Source organism: Geotrypetes seraphini, chromosome 8, assembly GCF_902459505.1.
Source record: "Geotrypetes seraphini chromosome 8, aGeoSer1.1, whole genome shotgun sequence".
Lineage (NCBI taxonomy): Eukaryota > Metazoa > Chordata > Amphibia > Gymnophiona > Dermophiidae > Geotrypetes > Geotrypetes seraphini.
This window is the reverse complement of record NC_047091.1, coordinates 45,341,350-45,366,704: the sequence shown is the minus strand read 5'-3', so window position 1 is coordinate 45,366,704 and position 25,355 is coordinate 45,341,350. Positions and strand designations below refer to the sequence as shown.

Here is a 25,355-nt window from a genome sequence, read left to right as displayed (position 1 = left end):
AGTCAAATACAGTATAGTAAATTACTCCAATACAAAGGTGGCATCTCTATACAGTGGCGTACTGGGGGTCAGCGGTGCACGGGGCTGTGGCGCCCTTCTCTCACCCTCATCCTCGCCCCCTGCCATGCACGCATGCACCCCTTCCCTGTAACTTTTATCTACGGTGTGAGCAGCCATGAAGTTGCTGCCTGTGTCAGCTTCAGCGCTCTGACATCACTTCCTAGGCTTGGGTCCCTGAAGTGACATCAGAGAGTATCGAAGCTGATGCATGCAGCTAATTTTTGGCTGCTTGCACTGAAGATAAAAAGGTATGGGGTAGAAAGTAAGGGGTGAGAATACATGCAGCAGTGGGGCGGAGAGCAGGAAGGGTACCAGCGCCCCGAGGAAGACCACACCTGGGGCGGACCGCACACCCTTTACTTACACCATTCCCTCTACGTAATTTTTTTAAATTGACACTTAAGGGTCCTTTTACTAAGGCGCGCTAGCCATTTTAGCATGTGCTAAACGCTAATGCGTCCATTATATTCTATTGCAAAACTCCTGAGGAGGCAATGGAGCCACTGCTTTGAGGTCGAGCAACTATTGCAGCATCTGACAAAAAGATAACTTCTTCCAAGCCGCCTGACAAGGAGAAGAGATAAAACAATCTGGCAAGGAGTGGGAAAACACTAGAGCATGTCCATCCTGAATCACTTCCAGGACCCACTGATCAGTTGTGATCGTGGCCCAAACCTGGTAAAAATCGCACAACCGAGTGTCCACCAGAACTGAGGGAGGCGCTAGCAAGGAGTCATTGGGCGGCGGAGGAATCATGTCCCCTCCCCCTGATGCCCCCCCCCCACGAAAAGACTGCATGCACTGAAAGAAACGGCCCCGAGAACCCTCAGAGGCCGGAAAAGAAGTAGTCCCTCGGCTAGGGCAAACCCTGTGGAAATCACGCAAACGTCCCCGAGCAATGCCACCCATGCAGGCGGGTGGGCACAGTCTTCAGGAAATCGGGGAACCTTAAGAGTCCATCAAGGTCTGAACCAACTAGTTCAAATACTCGCCAAACAAAAAAAGACCCTCCGAAAAAAAAATTTGTCATCTTAGCCTTAGATGCCGCATCTGCCAACCAAGCCTGAAGCCACAAGGTACAACATGCGGCCACCCCGAGCCATGTACTTGGCAGATGCTGGCAAAAGGTCATTCAGGGCATCAGAGAAAAGAGGCACCCATCTCAATTTTGGCTACTTCCTGTTTCACCAAGGACCAGTCATCAGACTCATGGCCAAGGACACACTTGGCCCACCGAAAACAGGCCTGAACCACCAGGACCACTAAGGCAGAGACATCAAAAGGTCCGGGTCCTCCTCAAAAGAAAACTGCTCCTCATAACCAAAATCACCGTCCCAAGAGACCCTCGGCGAGATGGGGACGAAACCAGCACTGAGGGTGGCCAAACCAGAGTGGACGGAAGCAGGACCCCCGGCTGCTTGAAGATATGCCTTGTACAAGGCTAAAAAATTCAGAGGGAAAACCCCCTGGCGGCCCAATGGGACTCACTGCCAAAGCAGAGAACCCAGCTAAAACCTGCTCCTGTCTCTCCAAAACAGGGGGAAGGTCACCTGAGGCTGCAGACAAAATGGAGGTGTTTCCCACCAAAATCAGAGCAGAGCCTGCCAAAAAATAAGCCCTTGAGGCTTGTAGCGGCTGAGAGGCCTGACATTCCCCAGCCGCTAAAGCAGGCAAGCTGGCAGCAGCTTTAAGGGAGTCCCCAGCACCATCGGCGGAAAGGGAATACCTTATTTCCCTGACCGGCAGCGCCTGGGGGAATCTCTGTATGGGCGGCGAGGGAAGCCCATGTATCCCCGCTATCAGCTGCCAGCATGCGAGGAACTTGTGAAGGAAATCCCTGGACGCCGGCATCTGAGACCAACAAGGATTCCCCTTCGTAGCGGCCGGCACACTACAGACACAGGCCGGCTGCATCGACCTTGCATCTGGTGCACAATGAGCACTTTTTCACTTTAAAAGTGCTCATTGTGCAATACTTGACCTAGCTGTAAGAAAAGTGCTAGTTAACAATAAAAAGGCAAAAACAAAGTACTGTAGGATCCCTTCAGACCGACACTGCCTCAGGATTTTTTTTTTCTTTCAAAACAGACTCACTGTCTTTCTAAGCTATATACCTTGCCGGTATCGGTGGCAAGGCTTACAGCTGAGGCACCTCTACAAAATTTTGGGGAGGTGGAAGAAGGAGGGAGGGACTCAACTCATGACCCATAAAGTGTGACACCCCCGAAGTCAGACGGACCCCCAAACAGGGTCCCTCCAAGCTCAATCCGGCACCAGAATGATGGGGACAATAAGGCCACTACATAAATTCCAACAGCCCTACACTAAATAGGGAAGACCGTAATAGCTTACCACCACCTGCTGGAGACTGAGAGCAGACTGAGGGAAGAGAGGGAAGAACAGCTATTTCTACTAAAGCCAAAAGATTATGTCTCAGCCTCCACCTGCCGGTCATGATAAGCTATTACCTATCAATGAAGCTGCACAGGTCTGGAGAGGTGCTAAAGAAAATGGGAATTTCTCACCTTATCAATGATATACAACTTTGGGGTGTCTTGATTTCAACAAGGGCAACTATCCCAAGACAATTCCTACAGCATTAGGTTTTAAATTATTTCTAGAATGAGAAGAGCAAAGAGAGAATATGAAGAGAGGCTAGCCAGGGAACCATGAAATTTCAAAATTTCAAACCGTTCTTCAGATATGTTAAAGGGAAGCAGCCAGCAAGGGAGGAGGTGGGACCGCTGCATGACAGAGATAGGGAAGGAGTGGTGAAGGAGGCAAAAGAAGTGGCGGATAGACTAAACATGTTCTTCTCGTCAGTATTTACAAAAGAGGACACATCCAACATGCTGGAACCTGAAAAAATCTTCAAAGGACATCAAGCAGAAAAATTAACATCCATGGAGGTAAGCCTCGAGGACATACACAAGCAGATAGATAGATTAAAAACTGACAAATCTCCGGGCCCAGACGGAATCCACCCTAGGGAATTAAAAAAACTAAAGGAGGAAATAGCAGATTTGTAATCTATCCCTGAAAACAGGCGTGATCCCGGAGGATAGCTAATGTTACGCCCATCTTTAAGAAAGGATCGAGAGGTGAACCGGGGAACAACAGACTGGTAAGTTTGACTTCGATTCCGGGGAAGATGGCGGAAGCGCTGATAAAAGACAGTATCGATGAGCATCTAGAAAGGAATAAACTGATGAAAACAAACTAACATGGCTTCTGCAAGGGAAGATCGTGCCTAACGAACTTACTGCACTTCTTCGAAGGAATAAACAAACGGATGGACAAAGGGGACCTCACAGACATCGTATACTTAGATTTCCAAAAAGCCTTCGACAAGGTACCCCATAAACGCCTACTACGGAAACTGAATAACCATGGGGTGGAAGGAGACATACACAGATGGATCAAAAATTGGTTGGCGGGTAGAAAGCAAAGGGTAGGAGTGAAGGGCCACTAGTCGGACTGGAGGAGGGTCACGAGTGGTGTTCCGCAGGGTCGATACTAGACCGTTGCTGTTCTATGTATTTATAAATAATCTAGAAATAGGCACGAAGTGCGAAGTAATAAAACTGCAAATGACACCAAACTATTTAGTGGAGTTGGGACTAAAGAGGACTGTGAGGATTTACAAAGAGACCTGAACAAATTAGAAGAGTGGGCGATGAGATGGTAGATGAAGTTTAATGTAGAGAAATATAAAGTCTTGCATGTAGGAAACAGTAATCCGAAGTACAGCTTCATGATGGGAGGGCTGGTAATGGGTGAAAGAACCCTAGAAAAGGACTTGGGGGTAATAGTGGACAAGACAATGAAGCCGTCGGCACAGTGTGCAGCAGCCTCTAAGAAGGCGAATAGAATGCTAGGTATTATCAAGAAAGTTATTACAGCTAGAACGAAAGAAGTTAACCTGCCGTTGTATCGGGCGATGGTGCGCCCGCATCTGGAGTACTGCGTCCAATATTGGTCACCGTATCTTAAGAAGGATATGGCGATACTCGAGAGGGTTCAGAAAAGAGCTACGCGATTGATAAAAGGTATGGAAAACCTTTCATATGCTGAAAGATCAGAGAAACTGGGGCTCTTTTCCCTGGAAAAGCGGAGGCTTAGAGGGGACATGATAGAGACTTACAAGATCATGAAGGACATAGAGAAAGTGGAGGGGGACAGATTCTTCAAACTTTCAAAAACTACAAGAACGAGACAGCATTCGGAAAAATTAAGAGGGGATGGATTCAGAACCAATGCTAGGAAGTTCTTCTTCACCCAAAGGGTGGTGGACACCTGGAATGCGCTTCCAGAGGGTGTGATAGGACAGAGTACGGTATTGGAGTTCAAGAAGGGATTAGATGATTTCCTGAAGGAAAATGGGATAGAAGGGTATAGATAGAGGATTACTATATAGGTCCTGGACCTGATGGGCCACCGCGTGAGAGGACCTCTGGTCTGACCCAGCAGAAGCACTGCTTATGTTCTTAAATGTGCATGAATCCCCTAAACTTTTACCTGTTTCACTGACTATCAGACACCCAGTTTTGAGTGGGCCTGAATGAAGAGATGGTCACCTTTGTAGCTGGTCAAAGCAATGGAATGTGTTGAAAGAATATATGGATTGTACTATTATTACATACACATATACATTTTTGTACTGTTTGCATGCTTTATTTTTCTAAAAATCTTTAAGTTCAACACCATCTCTCCCTCTCCTCCCTTCCAAGTGATTGGGTATCTCTTAACATTCTTGCCGCATGCCCTTTTATTCCTTCAAAGCCTTCATTTATTTTCCGGCAGCAAGCAGTGACTCATACCTGCCGCTTGCACTGGTTTTGAGCTTTCCTTCTGATTTAGTCCCACCTATGTAAAAACAGAAGTTACATTAGAGGGAAGGCTTTTTGCCTGCAAAGAAATGAAGGCTTTAAAATGTGTGGGGGAAGGGAAAGATGCTAAGAACCTTCAGCTGGCAGGGCTTGATGAGCCATTTGCCACATCAGATATTCACACTGCTGGTTGAGCCTGAGCCTGTGCCCACTCGTGGCTATGCCACTGGCTTTTAAACACCATGACAGAACAGTTCATATTCTACATGGGTGCAATCCTCCAGAAGAGGCATTAATGCCGGAGAAAAGCTTTGCTTAAGCATTCATCCTTTGTAAAAGAGATGGTTAGGAGGACACTTGCCTTCTTCCTGTTGATCCCCTTTAGATACCACTACTGAGCCAGAGCTGTCCTTGTCTTCTTCCATACTGATCACTTCCTTCACATCATATTCACTTAAAAAAAAAATTCAAAGATTATAACCAGTTCCTAAGGACTGCAAACAAACCTTGGAAGTAATTTTATAGAAGATTATTTTATGTATACATGCCAGTACACTCCATCAAAGACCTCATAAAAGTACATGTAATACATTTAGGTGCATACTTTTATGTGTGTTCCATACTGGTTTGAAAGTGAAGAGATGCTCACCTTTGTAGCTGGTCAAAGCAATGGAAGATGTTGAAAGAATATATATGGATTGTCCTGATTTTACATACACAAATACAGTTTTGTACTGTTTGCATGCTTTATTTTTCTAATAATCTTTAAATTCAAGTATATTGTATATTGCTTATCATTACGTCTAGGCGATTTACAAAATATTTTTTAAAAAAGCTTATATATTAATAAAAATAATGGAAAAATAATAGTTGTATTCAGTGGAGGAATTTGGGCAGAGAACAGACAGCATCACCATTTCCCTGTGTACTTTATACTGTAACATTTATGCCTGTACCTTCAATGTAACTGGTTTCTGCTGCTTTTGTGTTAGTATTTTATAAATAAATCACGAACCAGTGGGAATAACTACACATCTGGACCTGGATGCCAACAGGACCTTTATTGAAGTCAAGTTAGGATGAAAACACTAATAGCAAATTGTAACTCATTGTCTGTATATTATGTATGTTACATAAGATCTTATGTAGCTTCCTTGAAGTTGGCCAGTACAAGATTTTTTCTTCCGTTTGTGTGGATACTATGGTGCTCATAATCGAAAGAGAAAAATGTCCAAAAACCGGCCTAAGTCGGCACTTGGACGAACATTTCCCAAATACGTCCAAGCGCCGATAATAAAACCGGGTTTTGGACGTATTTCTAGACGACCTAGGCCTACATAGTGCCGCTGAACGACCAAAGCTAAACGGGGCGTTTCTGGAGGAGTGTCGAGGGCGGGAGTTCGGCGGGACGTGGGCCGGCTTAGACTTAGTCATACAGCATGTATAACCGAAAGATATATAGCCCAGGATCGACGAAACTTGGACGTTATGACTTAGACCAAGGGTACCCACACTTTTTGGGCTTGCGAGCTACTTTTAAAATGACCAAGTCAAAATGATCTACCAACAATAAAATTAAAAAAAAAACCACAACGCACACTGTACGCATAGAAAATGTTAATTATCATTCCTATTCCAGGGTTTTTCAAAGAGGTCAAAGCAGATGACTCTATGCACTATCACCTCAGTAACAACCATACAAAAATAGACAAATATACCCCCCTCCCTTTTTACTAAACCACCATAGCAGTTTTTAGAGCGCAGGGAGCTGCGCTGAATGCCCAGCGCTGCTCTCGACGCTCATAGGCTCCCTGCACTAAAAAACTCTATTGTGGTTTAGTAAGAGGGGACCTTAGTGTAAAATATAGACAGCAGATATAAATTCAGACACATTTTGATCACTAAATTTAAAATAAAATCATTTTCCCTACCTTGTCTGGTGATTTCATGAGTCTCTGGTTGCACTTTCTTCTTCTGACTGTTGCTTTCTTTCTACATATTAGAAGGGTGGACATCACTTCCTCCGAATAGCCTTTGCGCGCTAGTGCCTTGTGCTCAAGAGCCATGCCATAAGACCAAAGTGTTCCAGATCCTGCAGGGTAATTGGGCCCTGTATGGAAGTCACAGATGACATGGAAGTCTGAGACCTTGGTCCCATTAGAGACAGACCTTGTCTGCATACCATGGTTGCCTTGGCCAATCGGGTGCATCTTGAATCCACAGCCCTTGGAGCATCATGATCCTGCACAGAAGTCTGCCTAACACGGGCCATTAAGGGAAAACATAAAGAAGTCCTTCCTTTGGCCAAGTTTGCACCAGGGAGTCCAGGCCTTTGCTTCCTGGCTTGAATCATCGACTGAACAACAGAGCTGCTTTCTTGTTGGCTTCTGATGCCATTAGATCAAATGTTGAGCACCCCTAATGACTCACAATGCAGGTGAAGACTTCCTGAGACAGTGACCACTCCCCGGGATCTAGTGTCTTCTGGCTGAGGAAATCCACTTGCACATTGTCCACTCCTGCTACATGTGTCACAAGAGCACCAAGAGATAGACCTCCACCCATTGAAACAGCATCTGGGCTACCAAGCAAAGCTTAGCACTGTTGGTGCCTCCCTGGCAACTGACAGACTACTGCTGTCACGTTGTCTGAGAAAACTCATACCGCTTTGCTCTGCAGCACGCTTCTGAACACCTGAGGTGCCAGGCGGATGGCTCAAAGCTCTAAGCGGTTGATCAACCACTTCCTTTGAGAAGTGGTCCAGCATCCCTGCACCAGTTACCCTTTGCAATGTTCACCCAGCTGTATAGTTTGGCATCCTTCATCAGAATCACACATGCAGAGACTGAGGCTCCAATCATCAGGCTAGACTGCAACATGCTTCTGCTGTCCAAGGCAGCTGCTGCTGCAGCGCATCCCTCTGCAGACATCAGCGGGATAGAAGTGCATTCTGGAGCGGACGCAAGTGCACCCTTTACCAGGGGACTACATTCATGGATGCAACAATTAATTCCAGTACCTGCAAGTACTGCCAGGCCATCAAAGCTATCTCGCTCTGAAACTTCCATATCTGACGCAGAAGTATCTCTCTGCGGACTTCCAGGAGGAACAACTTGCTCTCCCTTGTGTCGAACTGGACTCCCAGATACTCCAAGGTCTGTCAGCTCCAGGTGGCTTTTCTGAAAGTTAACCACCCAGCTCAGCTTCTGAAGCAGCTGAATCATTGTTTGAATTGCCATCCTGCCTTCCGAGTCAGACTGAGCTCTTATCAGTCAATCATCCAAATACAGATGAACTTATATACCTGCCCTTCGCAGATGTGCTGCAACTACCACCATCACTTTCAGTGTTCTCCCTAGCGCTTTATAGCCAGGCGCTTTACCTGGCTAATTTAGGTGAGCGCCCAGCTGTCATCGCAGTCGCGAATCTTGCTGCTGCCAACGCCGCCACTCAAACATTTTTTTAAAACTCCTCTCACCGGCTTGGAGATTCCCTGGCCTGACTTGGCACAGCCTGAAGTTCTGTGTTCGACCCTGGCCAAAGAAAGTAAAAAAAAGAATCACCTCACCCCCCTCGAAAAACCAGGCGATTTTTCAAACCCTTCCCGTAACTCTAGCCTGGACCAGCAGCAGCACTGCTCTCTCCTTATTGTAATTTGCCTGACAGCTGCCATAGCTTTAGCGAGTCGATTCCCTTCTGCAGCCTTGAGGATTTTGCTAGGCCTCCCCCACCTCTGATGATGCAACTTTCTTCTTCCTCAGAGGCGGGACAGCCTAGCAGAGGCCCTCAGGCTGCTGGAGGGAATTAACTCGCTAAAGCTACAGTAGTCAGGCAAATTACAATAAGGAGAGAGCGTTGCTGCTGCTAGTCCAGGCTAGTGTTACAGGGAGGGTTTGAAAAATCACCTGGTTTTTGGATTTTTTTTTTCTTTTTTTACTTTCTTTAGCTGGAGTCGAACACAAAACTAGAGAATGACACGGGGACCGTTTTCCACGGTAAACCGCGGGTCACTGCAGTAAATCCGCAGGAATGGAGACATTTGCAACTGGTTTAACGCAGGAATGGGGGACAAGACCTTTTACTGCCCCGTGGGAGCGGAGAAAAGTCTTTCTCCTGTGGTAAAACAAATTACGCCCGTGTCAGACTCGGCATCTTCTCCCTAGCTCCTCTTTCGCCTATTTTACCTTCAGGAGCCAGCCATGCCACGATGAAGATAGAAGGAACCTAAAACCAAAGCCCGAGACAAATGTGATTTGAAGAATAAAATTACCAGACAACAAAAAGAAAAAAAATAAATTTATTTTATATTTTGTGATTAGAATATTTCAGATTTGAAATATGTATCCTGCTAGAGTTGGTATTAGACATAACTGGGGATCGCAAAGTCTAGGCTGTGCGTCTTTAGCTTCCAGCTGGCTTAGGGCTTTCTCTCTAGTTGCACTCCCTTAACATTATTCTTGCCATGTGTGACTAAAGTATTCTGTTAGCGCGCCCGGACTCCCCCTTACAAGGAGGAGACCGCAGCGTTAGAGCAGCAACTTCGGGCCGGTGCAGGAGTTAGCAGGCACCGGCGAGGAGACCGCAGGAGGAGGCGGACAGAGAGGGAGAGCAGAAGAGAGCAGCGTGGGGTAGCGGCGAGAGGGAGCTCCGCCCACCCCCGACGCGCCATCACCAGCGCGCCCGGACTCCCCCTTACAAGGAGGAGACCGCGGTGTTAGAGCAGCAACTTCGGGCCGGTGCAGGAGTTAGCAGGCACCGGTGAGGAGACCGCAGGAGGAGGCGGACAGAGAGGGAGAGCAGAAGAGAGCAGCGTGGGTTAGCGGCGAGAGGGAGCTCCGCCCACCCCCGACGCGTCATCACCAGCGCGCCGGGACTCCCCCTTACAAGGAGGATTGCCAACAGCGCGTAACCGTTCGGCGCGCGGCGAAGGCGAGCGGAAAAGGCGCTTGCCTTAGCGAGAGCGCCTTTGCGAAGGAGCCTTAGCAAGGAGCCAGGAAGCTAGGCTGACAAACAGAGAACCCCAAAACGTAAGTTACAATCTTGTTGATTTTTGTTCTTACCTAGCCACACAACACACACTTAGAACAAGCAGCCGCAGAAAACTCAGCAGCTCGCAGAGACCAGGCAGTCGCAGAAAACTCAGAAGCACCTGCACATCTCGCAAGAAACAGGAAGACAGCTAACAGGAGGTCAGGACACGCACAGCCGGTTGGGCAAAAGCACAGACAGCTTAGAAGGGGAACCAGATATGATCGGCAGCGGAAGACAGAAGATGAGCTTTCCAGTCTTCTGCACCGGCTGCAATATGTATGACTACCTCCCCTCGGGGGCTAGGGCATATATTTGCAGTCGATGCAAGGAGCTGGAAAACCTGAAACAGCAAGTCCGGCTGCTGGAAGGAGCTGTGATAGAACTAGAAGAACTCCTCGCCATGAAAGAAGAAAACTGCAAGCAGGAGAAGTTGCTAGAGGAGTTCAATACCAGCGAAGTGATCGAGGAATTGGAGAGATTCATCGAGGAAGCCCACCAGCAGCATGTGGAGGTCCCAGGATTGGAGATCTGTGCCCAAACAACCATGAAAGAGGGTCCAGTCGATGAGGATGGAGGCACCACTACAATGGAAGAGGAGGCCGAAGCGGAGGTAGAGGAAAAAGACAGGGCATACACCATGGATACAGACTTACGACCCCCTAAGAACCCCCGAATAAAGAAGATAGGGATCATCGTTGGAGATTCCATCATAAGCAATGTGGACAGTCACATCGCAGGAGGGAGAGAAGATAGACTGGTCACCTGCCTGCCTGGTGCAAGAGTGAAGGATGTGGCCAGCAGGATCAGCAGGATCATAGACAACGTAGAAGGAGAGGATACTGCTTTGCTTATCCATGTGGGAACCAACGATGTGAGCGGACGGAAGTACAACAGGGAAGAACTAAAGGATCAACTCCGCTCACTCGGAAGAAAACTGAAGGTCAGGGAGGTGAAAGTGGCCTTCTCTGAGATCCTCCCAGTACCGAGAGCAGATGGAAAGAGACAGGATGAACTGCGAACAATCAACGCCTGGATGAGACGATGGTGCAATGAGGAGGGATTCGACTTCGTGCGCAACTGGACGGCATTCTGGGGATGTGGCAGATACAGAAGGGACGGCCTACACCTCACCAAGCAAGGGGCAAGAGTCTTGGCTGAAAACATGAAGAGGGCCATTGAGAGGGCTTTAAACTAAAGGCCAGGGGAGAGCCGACAGTCGACAAACAGTCGATGGCCCGGGCATCAGGAGACCCCAAAGAAGAAACTACAAGCTCAGATAAAGGGGAAGAGCATGCTGAAATCAAAAGTAACAGAGATAGAGCGCAAATGGACACAAAAAGGGTTGTGAATACTAAAAAAATCCAAGAAGGTACCACCAAGAGAACTAAATTGTATGTACACAAATGCGCAAAGGGAGCTCAAATGTATGTACACAAATGCCAGAAGCCTGGGAAACAAAATGGGGGAACTCGAAGCACTAGCAAGATGAGAAGAACTGGATATCATCGAAATAACAGAAACATGGTGGAACGAGGACAATGAGTGGGACACAGTTCTACAGGGATACAAACTATACAGAAGAGATAGAATAGGGCAAAAAGGGGGAGGTATTGCCCTGTATGTCCAAGAAGGAGTAGAGTCTATCAGAGAAGGGAAGACAGATGGGAAAGGAAAGTTTCAAGTTCAAGTTTATTTATTCTTGATGAATCGCCTATTTAAATTAGTAGGCGATGTACAATAATAATAACATATATTAATAAATTAAACAAGTAAAATGTTAATGTTGATATAAAAACAAATTTGTTGTTAGTTAAAATTTAACAAACTTAACAAACTGGGTGTATACATAAGTTTAAAATAATTTTGTGGGTAAGACTTACAAGACATGTGTGGTTAAGAGGGGGAATAGTTACAATTTTGATAGAAGAGAAGAAAAAACATAAAAGGGAAGAACAAGAAGGGGGGTAATAATAGCTGTATAAAAAAAAATAAAAAATAATAAAAAACAAAAAAAAAAAAAAACCAGGTGGCGGTTAAAAAAATAAACGATTTTTTAGTGTCCTAAGATCCATACGCATCTTTAAAGAGGAAGGTTTTTAACGCTTTTTTAAACAGTGTTAGATCTTTTAGTTCTCTAATGCATTGTGGTAGAAGATTCCATGAATGTGGGGCCATAATGTAATGTAATGTAATTTATTTCTTATATACCGCTACATCCGTTAGGTTCTAAGCGGTTTACAGAAAATATACATTAAGATTAGAAATAGGAAAGGTACTTGAAAAATTCCCTTACTGTCCCGAAGGCTCACAATCTAACTAAAGTACCTGGAGGGTAATAGAGAAGTGAAAAGTAGAGTTAGAGGAAAAATAAAAATAAAATAAACATTTTAACAAGACAGCATTGATCTAAATACTTTGGGAGGTAGAAGAGAGGAGAGAAAGGAATAGAAGCAGAAGGGGGAGACGTTGAACAGTAGAATTCTGGAGAAATTTAAATGATAGAAATAGAACAAAACAAAGACAAAATGCAAAACAATAGATAAGATTAAAGATAAATCATAAGCTGGAAAGAAAAATAAAATAAAACTTTGTCTTCAATCCACGGTTTCAGCGTCAGTGATGAAGTGGAGCAAGTAAGTTTAGGAGGAGCGATGACGTTTCCAGAAAAAGGGCTTCTTCAGGGAAGAGACTTGGCCGACAGTAACTGAGAACATGTCGTGTCTTCTAGTTCCTATCATTTTAATTGAAGGCACGGAAAGAAGATTAAATGAAGTTGAACGAAGTGATCGTGTTGGAATCCCTCTGGATAAAGATTCCTAGAGAAAATGAGGCTGACACAAAAATTGGCCTCTATTATTGACCACCAGGACAGAAGGAAGAAACAGACGTAGAAATGATAGAGGAAATCAACCATGGATGTGGAGCAGGTAATGTAACGATCATGGGAGACTTCAACTTTCCCGGGATAAACTGGAACCCTAGGAACCTCAAACTGCTGCAGGGAATCCAAGTTCCTGGAAATGATAGGGGACTGCTTCCTAGAACAAATGGTGGGAGAACTGACAAGAGGGACCGCCACCTTGGACTTGGTCCTAAATGGCATAACTGGAAGGACAACAAATGTAGAGGTCACAGTCCCGTTGGGGACGAGCGATCACAGCATGATCAATTTTAAAATTGGCATCGGGAAGGAGAAGCGTACCAAGACTCAAACCAGAACCTTTAACTTCAGAAAAGGCAAATACAACAGCATGAGAGTCATGGTTAAAAAACGGCTCAAGAAAAAGGCAGCCAAAATCAGAACAGTCGATCAAGCATGGTCCCTACTAAAAAATGCGCGCAGATAACAGGGGAAACAAAATCCACAAAAGTACAAAGTACCCTACTAAAAAATACCATCACCGAAGCGCAGAATCTCTACATTCCGCAGATATCCAAAGGAAGGAAAAATAAAAACAAAGGAGAACCAGCTTGGCTAACTAAAGAGGTGAAGGATGCAGTAAGGGATAAGAGGAACTCGTTTAAAAAATGGAAACGCGAACACACAACGGAGGCCTGGAACAGTCACAAGGTCAACCAGAAGAAGTGTCACAAGGCGGTAAGAGACGCTAAAAAAGCATATGAGGAAAAGATAGCGCAAGAAGCCAAACACTTCAAGCCCTTTTTTAGATACATAAAAGGGAAAAAAAACAGCTAAGGAGGCAGTGGGCCCTCTCGACGACCAAGGAAGAAAAGGGTGCATCAAGGAAGACAAACAGATTGCGGATAGGCTAAACTCATTCTTTGCATCTGTCTTTACTAAGGAGGACACTGCATCAATGCCAGAAACAGGGAGAGCATTCAAAGGAGAAATTGAGGATAGCCTAACCACAGTGAATGTGGATTTGGACATGATATACTATCAGATCGACAAACTAAGAAGTGACAAATCCCCTGGACCAGATGGAATTCACCCGAGAGTGCTAAAGGAACTTAAGGTAGAAATCGGAGAACTTTTACAATCCCTAGCTAACTTGTCAATTAGAACCGGGCGAATACCGGATGACTGGAAGATAGCGAATGTCACTCCAATCTTCAAAAAAGGATCGAGAGGAGAACCGGGCAACTATAGACCTGTGAGTCTTACGTCGGTTCCTGGGAAGATGGTTGAAGCACTAATAAAGGATAGCATCGTGCAACACCTGGAAAACCACGACCTGATGAGAGCTAGTCAGCATGGCTTCAGGAAGGGGAAGTCATGTTTGACAAACTTACTTCAATTTTTTGAGGAGGTGAACAAACAAATCGATAACGGTGAACCAGTGGATATAATATACTTGGACTTCCAGAAAGCGTTCGACAAGGTTCCACACGCAAGGCTTCTGAAGAAACTACAAAGCCATGGAATAGAAGGAGATATACTAAGATGGATAAGCAAATGGCTGGAAAACAGATTGCAGAGGGTGGTCATAAATGGGAAGTTCTTGGACTGGGAAAATGTGATGAGCGGTGTACCCCAAGGTTCGGTCCTTGGGCCCATCTTGTTCAATATCTTCATAAACGACCTGGAAGAAGAAACAACAAGTAATTTAATCAAGTTTGCAGATGACACAAAACTATGTAGGGCAGTTGGGTCACAAAAGGACATAGAAGAACTCCAGAGAGATTTGAACCAGCTAGAGAAATGGGCAGAAAAATGGCAGATGAAGTTTAACATAGACAAATGCAAAGTGATGCACCTGGGTAAGAAAAACAAGGAACATGAATATAAAATGTTAGGTGTAACATTGGACAAAAGCGAACAAGAAAGGGACCTGGGGGTACTTATAGACAGGACCCTGAAGCTATCAGCACAATGCGCAGCGGCAGCAAAGAAAGCAAACAGGATGTTGGGCATGATAAAGAAGGGGATCACAAGTAGATCGGAGGACATCATAATGCCGCTTTACAGAGCAATGGTCAGACCACACTTGGAATACTGTGTCCAACACTGGTCTCCCTACCTAAAGAAGGATATAACCCTGCTGGAGAGGGTGCAAAGACGAGCCACGAAGCTAGTTAAAGGTATCAAGAACTTGAGCTACAAAGAACGCCTTGGAAAACTGGGATTGTTCACCCTCGAGAAGAGAAGACTGCGAGGGGACATGATAGAGACTTTTAAAATACTAAAAGGATTCGACAAAATAGAGCAAGAAACATCGTTATTCACATTGTCCAATGTGACTCGGACAAGAGGTCATGGATTGAAGCTGAGGGGCACCAGGCCCAGGACAAATATCAGGAAATTCTGCTTCGCACAACGAGTAGTGGACGCTTGGAACGCACTCCTGGAAGAGGTCATGATGGAGACCACCATTCCGGGATTCAAGGGCAAGTTGGATGCACACCTTCTCGCAAATCACATTGACGGATACGAGTAAACAAGGTTTCTCAACAGGGAACACCTGGCTTGGCCTCCGCGGGTGCGGGTCGCCGGACTGGATGGACCTAGGGTCTGATCTGGCGAAGCTATTTCTTATGTTAGCTTGATTTTTCTATGTAGCATTCTGTAGTAATTTGGTTTGTTCAGTTTTCACAATAGTGAAGGGGATATTTGTGAAAGGGAGGAGAGATGGGTTTTGTTGAACCTTGCTCTGTTTATTTGTGTTTATAAAATGACAATTGTCAGAGGAAAAGCTTCCGCCCACACACACGACTGCAGGGCGGCACAGGCAGGCTTCGCCGGCATCACTTTCTTTCTAAAGCGTCGTGAAGGTAAGGGGGAGGGAGGGAGATAGATTTGGTGATCAGTGACTGCGCGCCTTCCCTCCCTTCAGTTTCTTTACACCACGAAGGTAAGGGGGAGGAAGGGAGATTCTCAGGCCGCTGAAGGGCAGTGAGGTGGCGAGAGGAAAGGGTGGATGCTGCGGAGACGGGGCGGTGAAGGGGACGACAGGAAAGGGGACAGCGGGTTTGGGGAAGGGCGGGGACGGTGAAGGGGACAGATTTTTTCCCCATGTCATTCTCTACACAGAACTTCAGGTTGTGCCGAGTCAGGCCGGGGAATCCCCAAGCCGGTGAGAGCCTGTTAATTGGTAGGGGGGAGTGGTGCCGATGCACCTGGGAGCTAAGAGGGAGGGGTGCTGATAGGAGGAGAGGAGAAGAGAAGGGAGTGGTGCTTCTAGACCTGGGAGGTGAGTGGGTAAGGTACTGCTTCTAGTCAGAGGGGAGGGAAAGGGAAGGGATAAGAGCCCTGCTAGTCGGAGAGGTACTGCTGGCCCTGTGGAAAGGAGAGGTTCTGCAGCTAGTCATTGGGGGAAACAGAAGTAGAGAGGAGGGGAAGGAGAGGTGATGTTGGAGCTGAGTCGTAAAGGGAGGTGAGAAGGAGAGGTGCTGCTGGATTGGGAACAGAGGAGAGTGCTGCTGGACTTAAAATGGAAGAGGGAAAGCTTCCGCAGGATTGAGGGGAGAGCAGTGAAGGAGGAGAGTGGATGGGGGAAGGGGGAATAGCAGTGGAGGAGAGTGAGAGGGGAAGGGGGAAGAGAAATACTGCTGCTACTGCACCCAATTGGGGAGAGAGAGGAAAGAAGGGAGAAGGAAGACCAGGAAGGGAGAGGAAAGAGATGCCAAAACCATGGGAGGGAGGGAAAGGAAAGGCGATATTAGACCATGGAGGGAGAGATGTCAGGGCATTGGGGGGGGGGGAGGAGCAGATGCCAAACCAGGGGAAAGGAGGGAGGGAGAGAAAGGAAGGAGAGGAGATGCCAGGGCAAGGGGGAGGGAAGGGAAACCAAGGAGACAAATGCTAGACCAGAGGGAAAGGAAGGAGAGGAGGTGCCAGAGCAGAGAGGGAGAGACAGGAGAGGAGAGCGATGCCCAGGGCATGGGGAGAGGGAAGGGAAGGAGACATAAATACCAGACTAAGGGGTAGAGTGGGAAGGAAGGAAGGAAGGAAAGGAGAAGAGAGAGATGCTAGAGAAGGGCTGCCTAAGTCCGGTCCTCGAGATCTACTGGCAGGCCAGGTTTTCCTGATATCCACAATGAATATGCATGAGAGAGATTTGTCTGCAAGGCTTTCTTGGTATGCAAATCTCTCTCATGCATGTTCATTGTGGATATCCAGAAAACCTGGACTGCCAGTAGATCTCGAGGACCGGACTTGGGAAGCCCTGTGCTAGAGCATAGTGGAGACAGAAAAATGGAGAGGGGATGAAACTGAAATGAATCATGTACAAAGGAGAGAAAAAACTCAGGTTAAACAGTATATTGAAGCGACATAAAAAGAGGGAAGATGCCGTATGGGAGAGAGAGAGCAGACACTGGATGGAAAAGGCAGAGAGAGGGTGGACAGTGGATGGAATGGGAAGAGAGAGAAGAGGCTGGATGGAAGGGGCAAAGATAGATGTTGCATGGAATGGACAGAGGACAAATGCTGAATAGAAAGAAAAGAGCGAAGAGAAGATGATTAAAGCAGAAACTACAAAAGGTAGAAATAAATTTTTTTCTTGCTGCTTTACATAGAATCAAGTAGTATTGTAACTCTATTGATAAAACTTTATAAATAGGAAATGGAAATAAGGCAATTTCTTTTGGACTAAACCCCTTTCCTCAGGTCAGGACAGGATACCATAACAGCAGTATACTGTACTATCTTGAAGAAAGATTTAGCTTCTGAATTGAAAAATGGATTAGTCCAATAAAATGGTATTTTTGTATTTCTCGTTATTTGTTTTATTTCTATTTGTTAATTTTTAAAGTGGTGATTGTTATGAATCAGTTTTTTCAAATTTACATCTACTGTCTTTATATTTTGCACAATATTAGGGGACATGTGTCACTGTTTCTGTGGTGCTGCATTAATTTAACTTTTGTCTACATATTTCTATTTTTACTTTGTGATTATTCCATATTGGGCGACGGTGTTTCTGTGTGTATGAAAAGGACATGGTTTTCTGTTAGCATTGACTGTACAAAATCAATTGACTGAGCAGGATCTGGCTTGTTTAGTTTTACAATTCGTTGTTGGTTTTCTAGTGCTCACTGCAGTGTTTAAGATGCTGTCTTTTCCTAGGTGCACCCTTGTTGTGTGGCTCATGGATTATTACTAAAAATAACTTTTTTATATAGAGAAGGGGTTGTTAAAAAATTGATCAGCACTGGCTATCATATATACTAAGTACGCCACTGGATTTAATGACCCTATTCTAACCACCAAATTTCCCTGTCCCATCCCACCCAACTACTTTTTCATGCCACCCGGCTGGAAAAAAATTCTGGGGAGAACACTGGCTTTGATGAAGGTCCGTGGCCAGCCTGAAAAGGTAAGGCTGCGAACTGGTTGTGTTGCTCCAGCACATGGATATGCAAGAAATTCCTGTGCTCTCGAAAAACTGGAATGTGCAGATAGCCCTCCATCAAATCCAGCGAGGCAAGAAATTCCCAAAGTGCCACTGAAGCAATTACAGGCTTCACCATCTCTATCAGGAAATGAGGTATTTTAAGGGCTGCATTTACTGCCTTGAGGTCTAGAATCGGCCTCCAGTCTTCTGAGCCTCTTTTGCGCACTATGAAGTATATCAAGTATTTGCCAGAGCCTGAGTTTTCCTCTGGTATTGGCTCTATGTTTTCTAGATCTAGCAGTCTTTGCACTGTTGCTTGAACTTTGACTGCTTTTCCGGCTTCCCAGAAAAAGTCCAGAAAAAGGTTCGGGAGGGGTGAAAGAACTCAAGGTTGTACCCCCTTCCTATATAATGTCCAACACCCAGCAGTCTGTAGTGATTCTCCACCCATGCTTCCCAATAGGTCGATAACTTTCCACCAATGTGTAGAGGTTTGGCTAACGACTTTGGAAACTGCTTCTTGGGAGCTGTTGTGGAGCAGAATTCAGAAGACTGGGGGTGCCTGGAAACTCTGAATCTTTGTCTAGAGTTTTGAAATGTTCTCTAGCCCAAAGCCCCCCCCCCCCGAGAACTGGTAATAATGTCTGGAGGACCAAAAATGACTGTGCCCTGACCCCCTAGGGCAGTGGTCTCAAACTCAAACCCTTTGCAGGGCCACATATTGGATTTGTAGGTACTTGGAGGCAGTGGCGTACCTCGGCTATGTGGTACCCGGGGCCCATAATTTTTTGACACACCCCCATGTAAAAAAATATTTTTTGTAATAACCATGAAACTGAATAAATGGTCATAATAGAAACAGGCAGTGAAAATTTTCTTTTAATAAACCTCATATATGTAACCATTATTCCAAACATACCATAACATAACATAAATTATGTCTGAATTGTCATGACATCAGAAGTACATATGGAGTAGTTGCAGGTGATGCTTGGGACAGTTCTGATTGTGTTAGTTCGGTTTTCTGTGTTTTTGAATAGAAGGGTTTTTATTTCTTTTTTGAAGGTTTTGTAGTTTGTGGTCGAGGTCAATAGGTTGTAGAGTTGGGGGTCGAGTGTTGCAGCTCGAATGGCTAGGAGGTTGTCAAACTGTTTTTTTCTTTTGACGTTTTTGGTTGGAGGGTGTGTGAATGGTGCGTGAGTTCTCATATGTCTGGTTGAGGTGGATTGAATTATTTAGCTGAAGAAATTAGTTACCCCCCATTCCACACGCATTAATTCTCTTCCATTTTTGTTCCCATTATAAAAAACATTGATAAGTTCTCAGAAAAAAAATACATTAAAATAAGAAGTGAAAACAAAGGCCCCTACAGATGAGAACATAACATAAGAATAGCCTAACTGGGTCAGACCAATGGTCCATCATGCCCAGTAACCCATTCTCATGGAAGCCAATCCAGGTCACTAGTACCTGGTCAAAACCCAAAGAGTAGCAACATTCCATGCTACCGATCCAGGGCAAGCAGATGTTTCCCCCATGTCTTAATAACAGACTATGGACTTTTTCTCCAGGAATTTGTCCAAATCTTTCTTAAAACCAGCTATGCTATCTGCTTTTACCATAACTTCTGGCCACTTCATTTTTAAGCTGAGATCTTTCCTTCCAAACAGAGACTTTGCTAGATGTCAAATACAGCACAAGGTAACTTCACACGGACTTAGCTGTGCAGGAAATGTGAATCTCCTCATACACCCACCATATAGTGCAAAAATGTGTAAAGGTCTGGTTTTTTCTTTCGATCACTACATAGACTAATGCCACACAAGCAGCGCTGTTACAAACATATTCTGTAGGTCAGTGCTAAGGTTAACAAAGTTTCCTTTCTTGGACCAGAAGGAGATACTGACAAACCACTGGAAGAGATCCCAAAACAACTACCCAGGAACAACACCCAAAGACCCACTCAGTGTGTGAACCAGTTGAGTGGAGTGGACTAACTGGGGGGTGGATATGGGCCCGGAGTTTGCTCAGCAGAATTTCCCAGATCACCTCTTCCTCTCAACACATTGACACACTGCCACCACCACCACTAGGAACACCTCACCGGGTAGGCCAGCAATGTTATAAACTATAAAACACATTATTATATTTTCTTATAAAGCACATAACTGAACTCTCTGACATCCTCAGCCTTGCCATTCACAAAAATAGAAGGAAGAAAAGTTCCCATTTCCTGCTGTCTCATGACCCCGGCCTATACAATATTTTTCTTCTGCAGACCCTTCAAAAGTCTGACCAAATCCTCGTTTCACTTGCATTATAAAGTACTGAGGATGCCATCTCTCCCCAATCCCAGGTCCTAAAGTCTAAGACAGTAGCGCAAACTAGTGCTGCCAGATTCAGGAAAAAAAATTTCGATTCGATTCAGCCTATTGAATTGGTTTATCGATTCGATTTTCCTGCCCAATTGGGTGTTTTTTTCAAACATCCTGGTGGGTTTATTTTATAGCTTTTTCACCCCCCTTTGGCTTCTCCTAACCACACTGGCGCTGTGGTGTAAATAAAATAAAGAAACAAAAAGGACTTTTCCTCTCTCTGTTAAATCCTAGCTCACGTTTGCAGTCTAACACCAGCTCTGGCAGGATACACATTTCAAATCTGATATATTGTAATCACAAAACAGAAAATAAAATTAGTTTTTCTACCTTTTTGTTGTCAAATCTTGTTTTGTTTTGTTTTCAAATCTTGTTGGTCCAAGGCTCTGGTTGTCTTCTGATAACTTGCTTGCCAGGGTCTCCTTCTTTCTTCGTGCTAACCATCCATCTGCCATCTCTGTCCTCCCCTTCCGTTTCCCTTCCCTTCCCCGGATGTCTGGCATTTTTCCTTTTTTTGTCTCCCTCCACAGATCCACCTTTTCTTAACTACCCTTTCATCCAGCAGCTCTCCCTCCTTCCCCACCACCCCAGGGTCCACCATCTCTCCCTTTCTTTTCCCAATTACCCTCCTAATCAGTATCTCTATCCCCCCCTCCACACCATCCCTTGTGTCCAACTTCTCTCCCTTTCTGTTCCTTCCCTCCCTAAAACCCATGTCTATCACCTCTCTCTCTCTCCTCTATTTTCAGACCCATTATTTCTTCCCACTCAAAGTCCGGCATATGCACGTCTCTTTGAATCCCTCCCCCTTCCCTCCGTGTACTTCTACACCAGGGTCCCCCCTCCCCTGAAGGCCTGTCCCCCCCTTAAAGGTCTGCATCCCACCCCTGAAGGCCTGTCCCCCCCTTGAAGGCCTGTGTGCCTGCTCCCCTTGAAGGCCTGCCCCCCCTGAAGGCCTGCCCCCCCATGAAGGCCTGCACCTCCCCGAAGGCCTGCCTGCCTGCCTGTTCCCCTTGAAGGCCTGTCCCCCCTTTGAAGGCCTGCACCCCCCGAAGGCCTGCACCCCCCCGAAGGCCTGCACCCCCCTCGAAGGCCTGTCCCCCCCTTGAAGGCCTGCCTGCCTGTTCCCCTTGAAGGCCTGCCCCCCTGAAGGCCTTTCCCCCCCTTGAATGCTGCACCCCCCCAAAGGCCTACACCCCCCTCAAAGGCCTGCCTCCCCTGAAGGCCTGCCCCCCCTTGAAGGCCTGCCTGCCTGCTCACCTTGAAGGCCTGCCCCCCCTGAAAGCCTTTCCCCCCCGAAGGCCTGCACTCCCCCTAAAGGCCTACACCCCCCTCGAAGGCCTTCACCCCCCCCGAAGGCCTGCACCCCCCGAAGGCCTGCACCCCCCCAAGACCTACACCCCTCTCGAAGGCCTGTCCCCCCCCTTGAAGGCCTGCCTGCCTGTCCCCCCCTTGAAGGCCTGTGCCCTCCCTTGAAGGCCTGTCCCCCCCCGAAGGCCTGCACACCCCCCCGACAGCCTGTCACCCCCCCCCGAAGGCCGGCCTGTCACCCCCCCCGAAGGCCTGCCTGTCCCCCTGAAGGCCTGCTGCCCCCCCCCCACTACCTCGAAGGACCGCTCGGCCCCACCACCACCACGAAACACTGCTCATTCCCCCGGCCTCCCTGCTTCATTTCCCTTGGGAAACAGCCTGCAGCAAGATCGCGTGATGCCAGCGATCTTTGCTTGCTTCGGCTGTTTCCTCCGCCGCGGTTCCGCCCCTCCTCTGACGGAACTATTGCAGCAAATTTGCAATCTATCCCTGAAAACAGGCGTGATCCCTGAGGATTGGAAAATAGCCAACGTTACGCCCATCTTTAAAAAGGGATCAAGAGGTGACCCGGGAAGCTACAGACCAGTGAGTTTGACCTTGATTCTGGGGAAAATGGCGGAAGCACTAATAAAAGACAACATCGATGAACATTTTGAAAGAAACAAACTTCTGATAACCAGCCAACATGGTTTCTGCAAGGGGAGATCGTGCCTAACAAACTTATTGCACTTCTTCAAAGGAATTAACAAACAGATGGACAGAGGAGACCCCATAGAAATCATATATCTAGATTTCCAAAAAGCCTTTGACAAGGTACCCCATGAACGCCTACTTCGGAAACTGAAGAACCATGGGGTGGAAAGAGACGTACATAGATGGAACAGAAACTGGTTGGCGGGTAGGAAACAGAGGGTAGGAGTGAAGGGCCACTACTGGAGGAGGGTCACGAGTGGTGTTCCGCAGGGCTCGGTGCTTGAACTGCTGCTATTTAATATATTTATAAATGATCTAGAAACAGGGATGAAGTGCGAGATAATAAAATTCGCAGACGATACCAAACTATTTAGTGGAGTTCGGACTAAAGAGGACTGCGAAGAATTGCAAAGGGACTTGAACAAACTAGGGGAATGGGCGACGAGATGGCAGATGAAGTTCAACGTTGAGAAATGTAAAGTACTACATGTGGGAAGCAGAAACCCAAGGTACAGCTGTACGATAGGAGGGATGTTATTGAAGGAGAGTACCAAGAAAGGGACTTGGGGGTAATGGTGGACATGACAATGAAGCCAAAGGCACAGTGCGCAGCGGCCGCTAAGAGAGCGAATAGAATGCTAGGTATAATTAAGAAGGGTATTACTACCAGAACGAAAGAAGTTATCCTGCCGTTGTATCGGACGATGGTGCGTCTGCATCTGGAGTACTGCGTCCAATATTGGTTGCCGTACCTTAAGAAAGATATGGCGATACTCGAGAGGATTTAGAGGAGAGCAACACGTCTGATAAAAGGTATGGAAAACCTTATATATGCTGAGAGATTGGAGAAACTGGGTCTCTTTTCCTTGGAGAAGAGGAGACTTAGAGGGGATATGATAGAGACTTACAAGATCATGAAGAGCATAGAGAGAGTGGAGAGGGACAGATTATTCAAACTTTCAAAAAATAAAAGAACAAGAGGGCATTTGGAAAAGTTGAAAGGGAACAAATTTAAAACGAATGCTTGGAAGTTTTTCTTTACCCAACGTGTGGTGGACACCTGGAATGTGCTTCCAGAGGGCGTAAAAGGGCAGAATACAGTACTGGGGTTCAAGAAAGGATTGGACAATTTCCTGTTGGAAAAGGGGATAGAGGGGTATGGATAGAGGATTACTGCACAGGTCCTAAACCTGTTGGGCCACTGCGTGAGTGGACTGCTGGGCATGATGGACCCCAGGTCTGACCCAGCGGAGGCATTGCTTATGTTCTTATGTTCAGCCAAGCTACCCTGGGGCACAAAAGACTGTTTCAACCACAACCCCCACTTGTGGGAGCCCAGATCCCAATCTAATAACATTCTCAACTGCGCAGCTTGATAATATCAATGAAGATTGGGAACCCCTTTCCCACCCCGAGCTCTATCTGCCCACATCACCATCTGAGAAATTCTAGGCGCTCTGTACTGCCAAATAAAGTCCCGAAATTCCGCTTGTAACATCTTAAACATCCTAGCCAGTATGGGAATAGGCAAAGTCTGAAACAAAAACAACAACCGGGAAAATACATTCATCTGAAGTACCGCTATACGCCCCCCCCCCCAATGCCAGCGTTGGAGATCCGAACAGATCCTTCAGGTAACCGGCCCATAGTTAACCTCATACAAACAAGTGAGATTACTGGGCAAATAAATGCCCAGATATTTAATGCCCTTAGATGCCCACTTAAAGGGGAACTGGTGTTTAAGTGCAAGAACCCGGGCCTCCCCCAGGATAAGATTCATCACTTCAGTCTTGTCTAAATTAATCTTAAAGCCAGATGCGCTCCCATAACCCTGAAAAATATGCAACAGATGGGGTACTGTACGTTCCGGTTCTACTAAATACAGGAGGATATCATCTGCAAAGAGAGCTATTCGATGTTCCATACCAGCTACCATAATCCCCCTCAAATGTGGATGTTGCTGTATCAGTATCGCCAATGGTTCTATTGAAAGAGCAAAGAGTAAGGGGGATAATGGACACCCCTGCCGCGTACCTCGCGCAATGGTAAAAAATTCAGTGTAAGCTTGATTGATCCGAAGACAGGCTCGAGGTGTATGATATAATGCTCGGACCCACTCATAAAACGGCCCCCCCCAGTCCCATTTTCCCCATCACCGCCCACAGACACCCGGTCGAAGGCTTTCTCCGTTTCAATCGCCATCAAGATCATTGTAATCTTATTAGTATGTTTATTTTCTTATTTTTCTCCTCTATCTCTATTTTCTTTCTTTATTACTCTTCTAATTGTCATTTTTCCTGGTACTTTAGTTAGATTGTGAGCCTTCGGGATAGTAAGGGAATTTCTAAGTACCTATCTTACTTATAATTTTAATGCACCAATATATTCATTGTAACCCGTTCTGGGCTCTTTTGGGAGGACGGGCTAAAAAAATTGAATAAATAAATAAATAAACCGCGGGTGTTCTGTCCCTGCTTCACTTTCCATACCAAATGCAAAGTACGCCGTATATTATCACCCACTTGCCTTCATTGAATAAACCCAGATTGATCCATATAAATCAGATTAGGGAGGAACTTTCCCAGATGTAAAGCCAAGAACTTGGCAATAAGTTTAGCATTGACATTCAACAGGGAAATAGGTCTATAAGAACCTCAATATAACAGGTCTCTCCCTGGCTTCAAAAGAATCGCTATACCCGCCTCCCTCATAGTAGCAGGTAAGAGACCCCCTTGTTGAACCCCATTCACTATGCGTAC

At 46.1% G+C, this 25,355-nt stretch overlaps 1 protein-coding gene across 7 annotated transcripts in view; it reads right to left on the bottom strand.

The window, feature by feature from the left end:
• LOC117365282 (WD repeat-containing protein 62-like) overlaps positions 1-25,355 on the bottom strand; it is a 442,332-nt gene that overhangs the window by 90,569 nt on the left and 326,408 nt on the right. For all 7 annotated transcript variants that reach the window (XM_033955506.1, XM_033955511.1, XM_033955512.1 and 4 more), the window contains one exon: positions 5,251-5,342. In XM_033955506.1, coding sequence (XP_033811397.1) covers positions 5,251-5,342 — 92 coding nt within the window. The remainder of the gene's footprint in view (positions 1-5,250; positions 5,343-25,355) is intronic.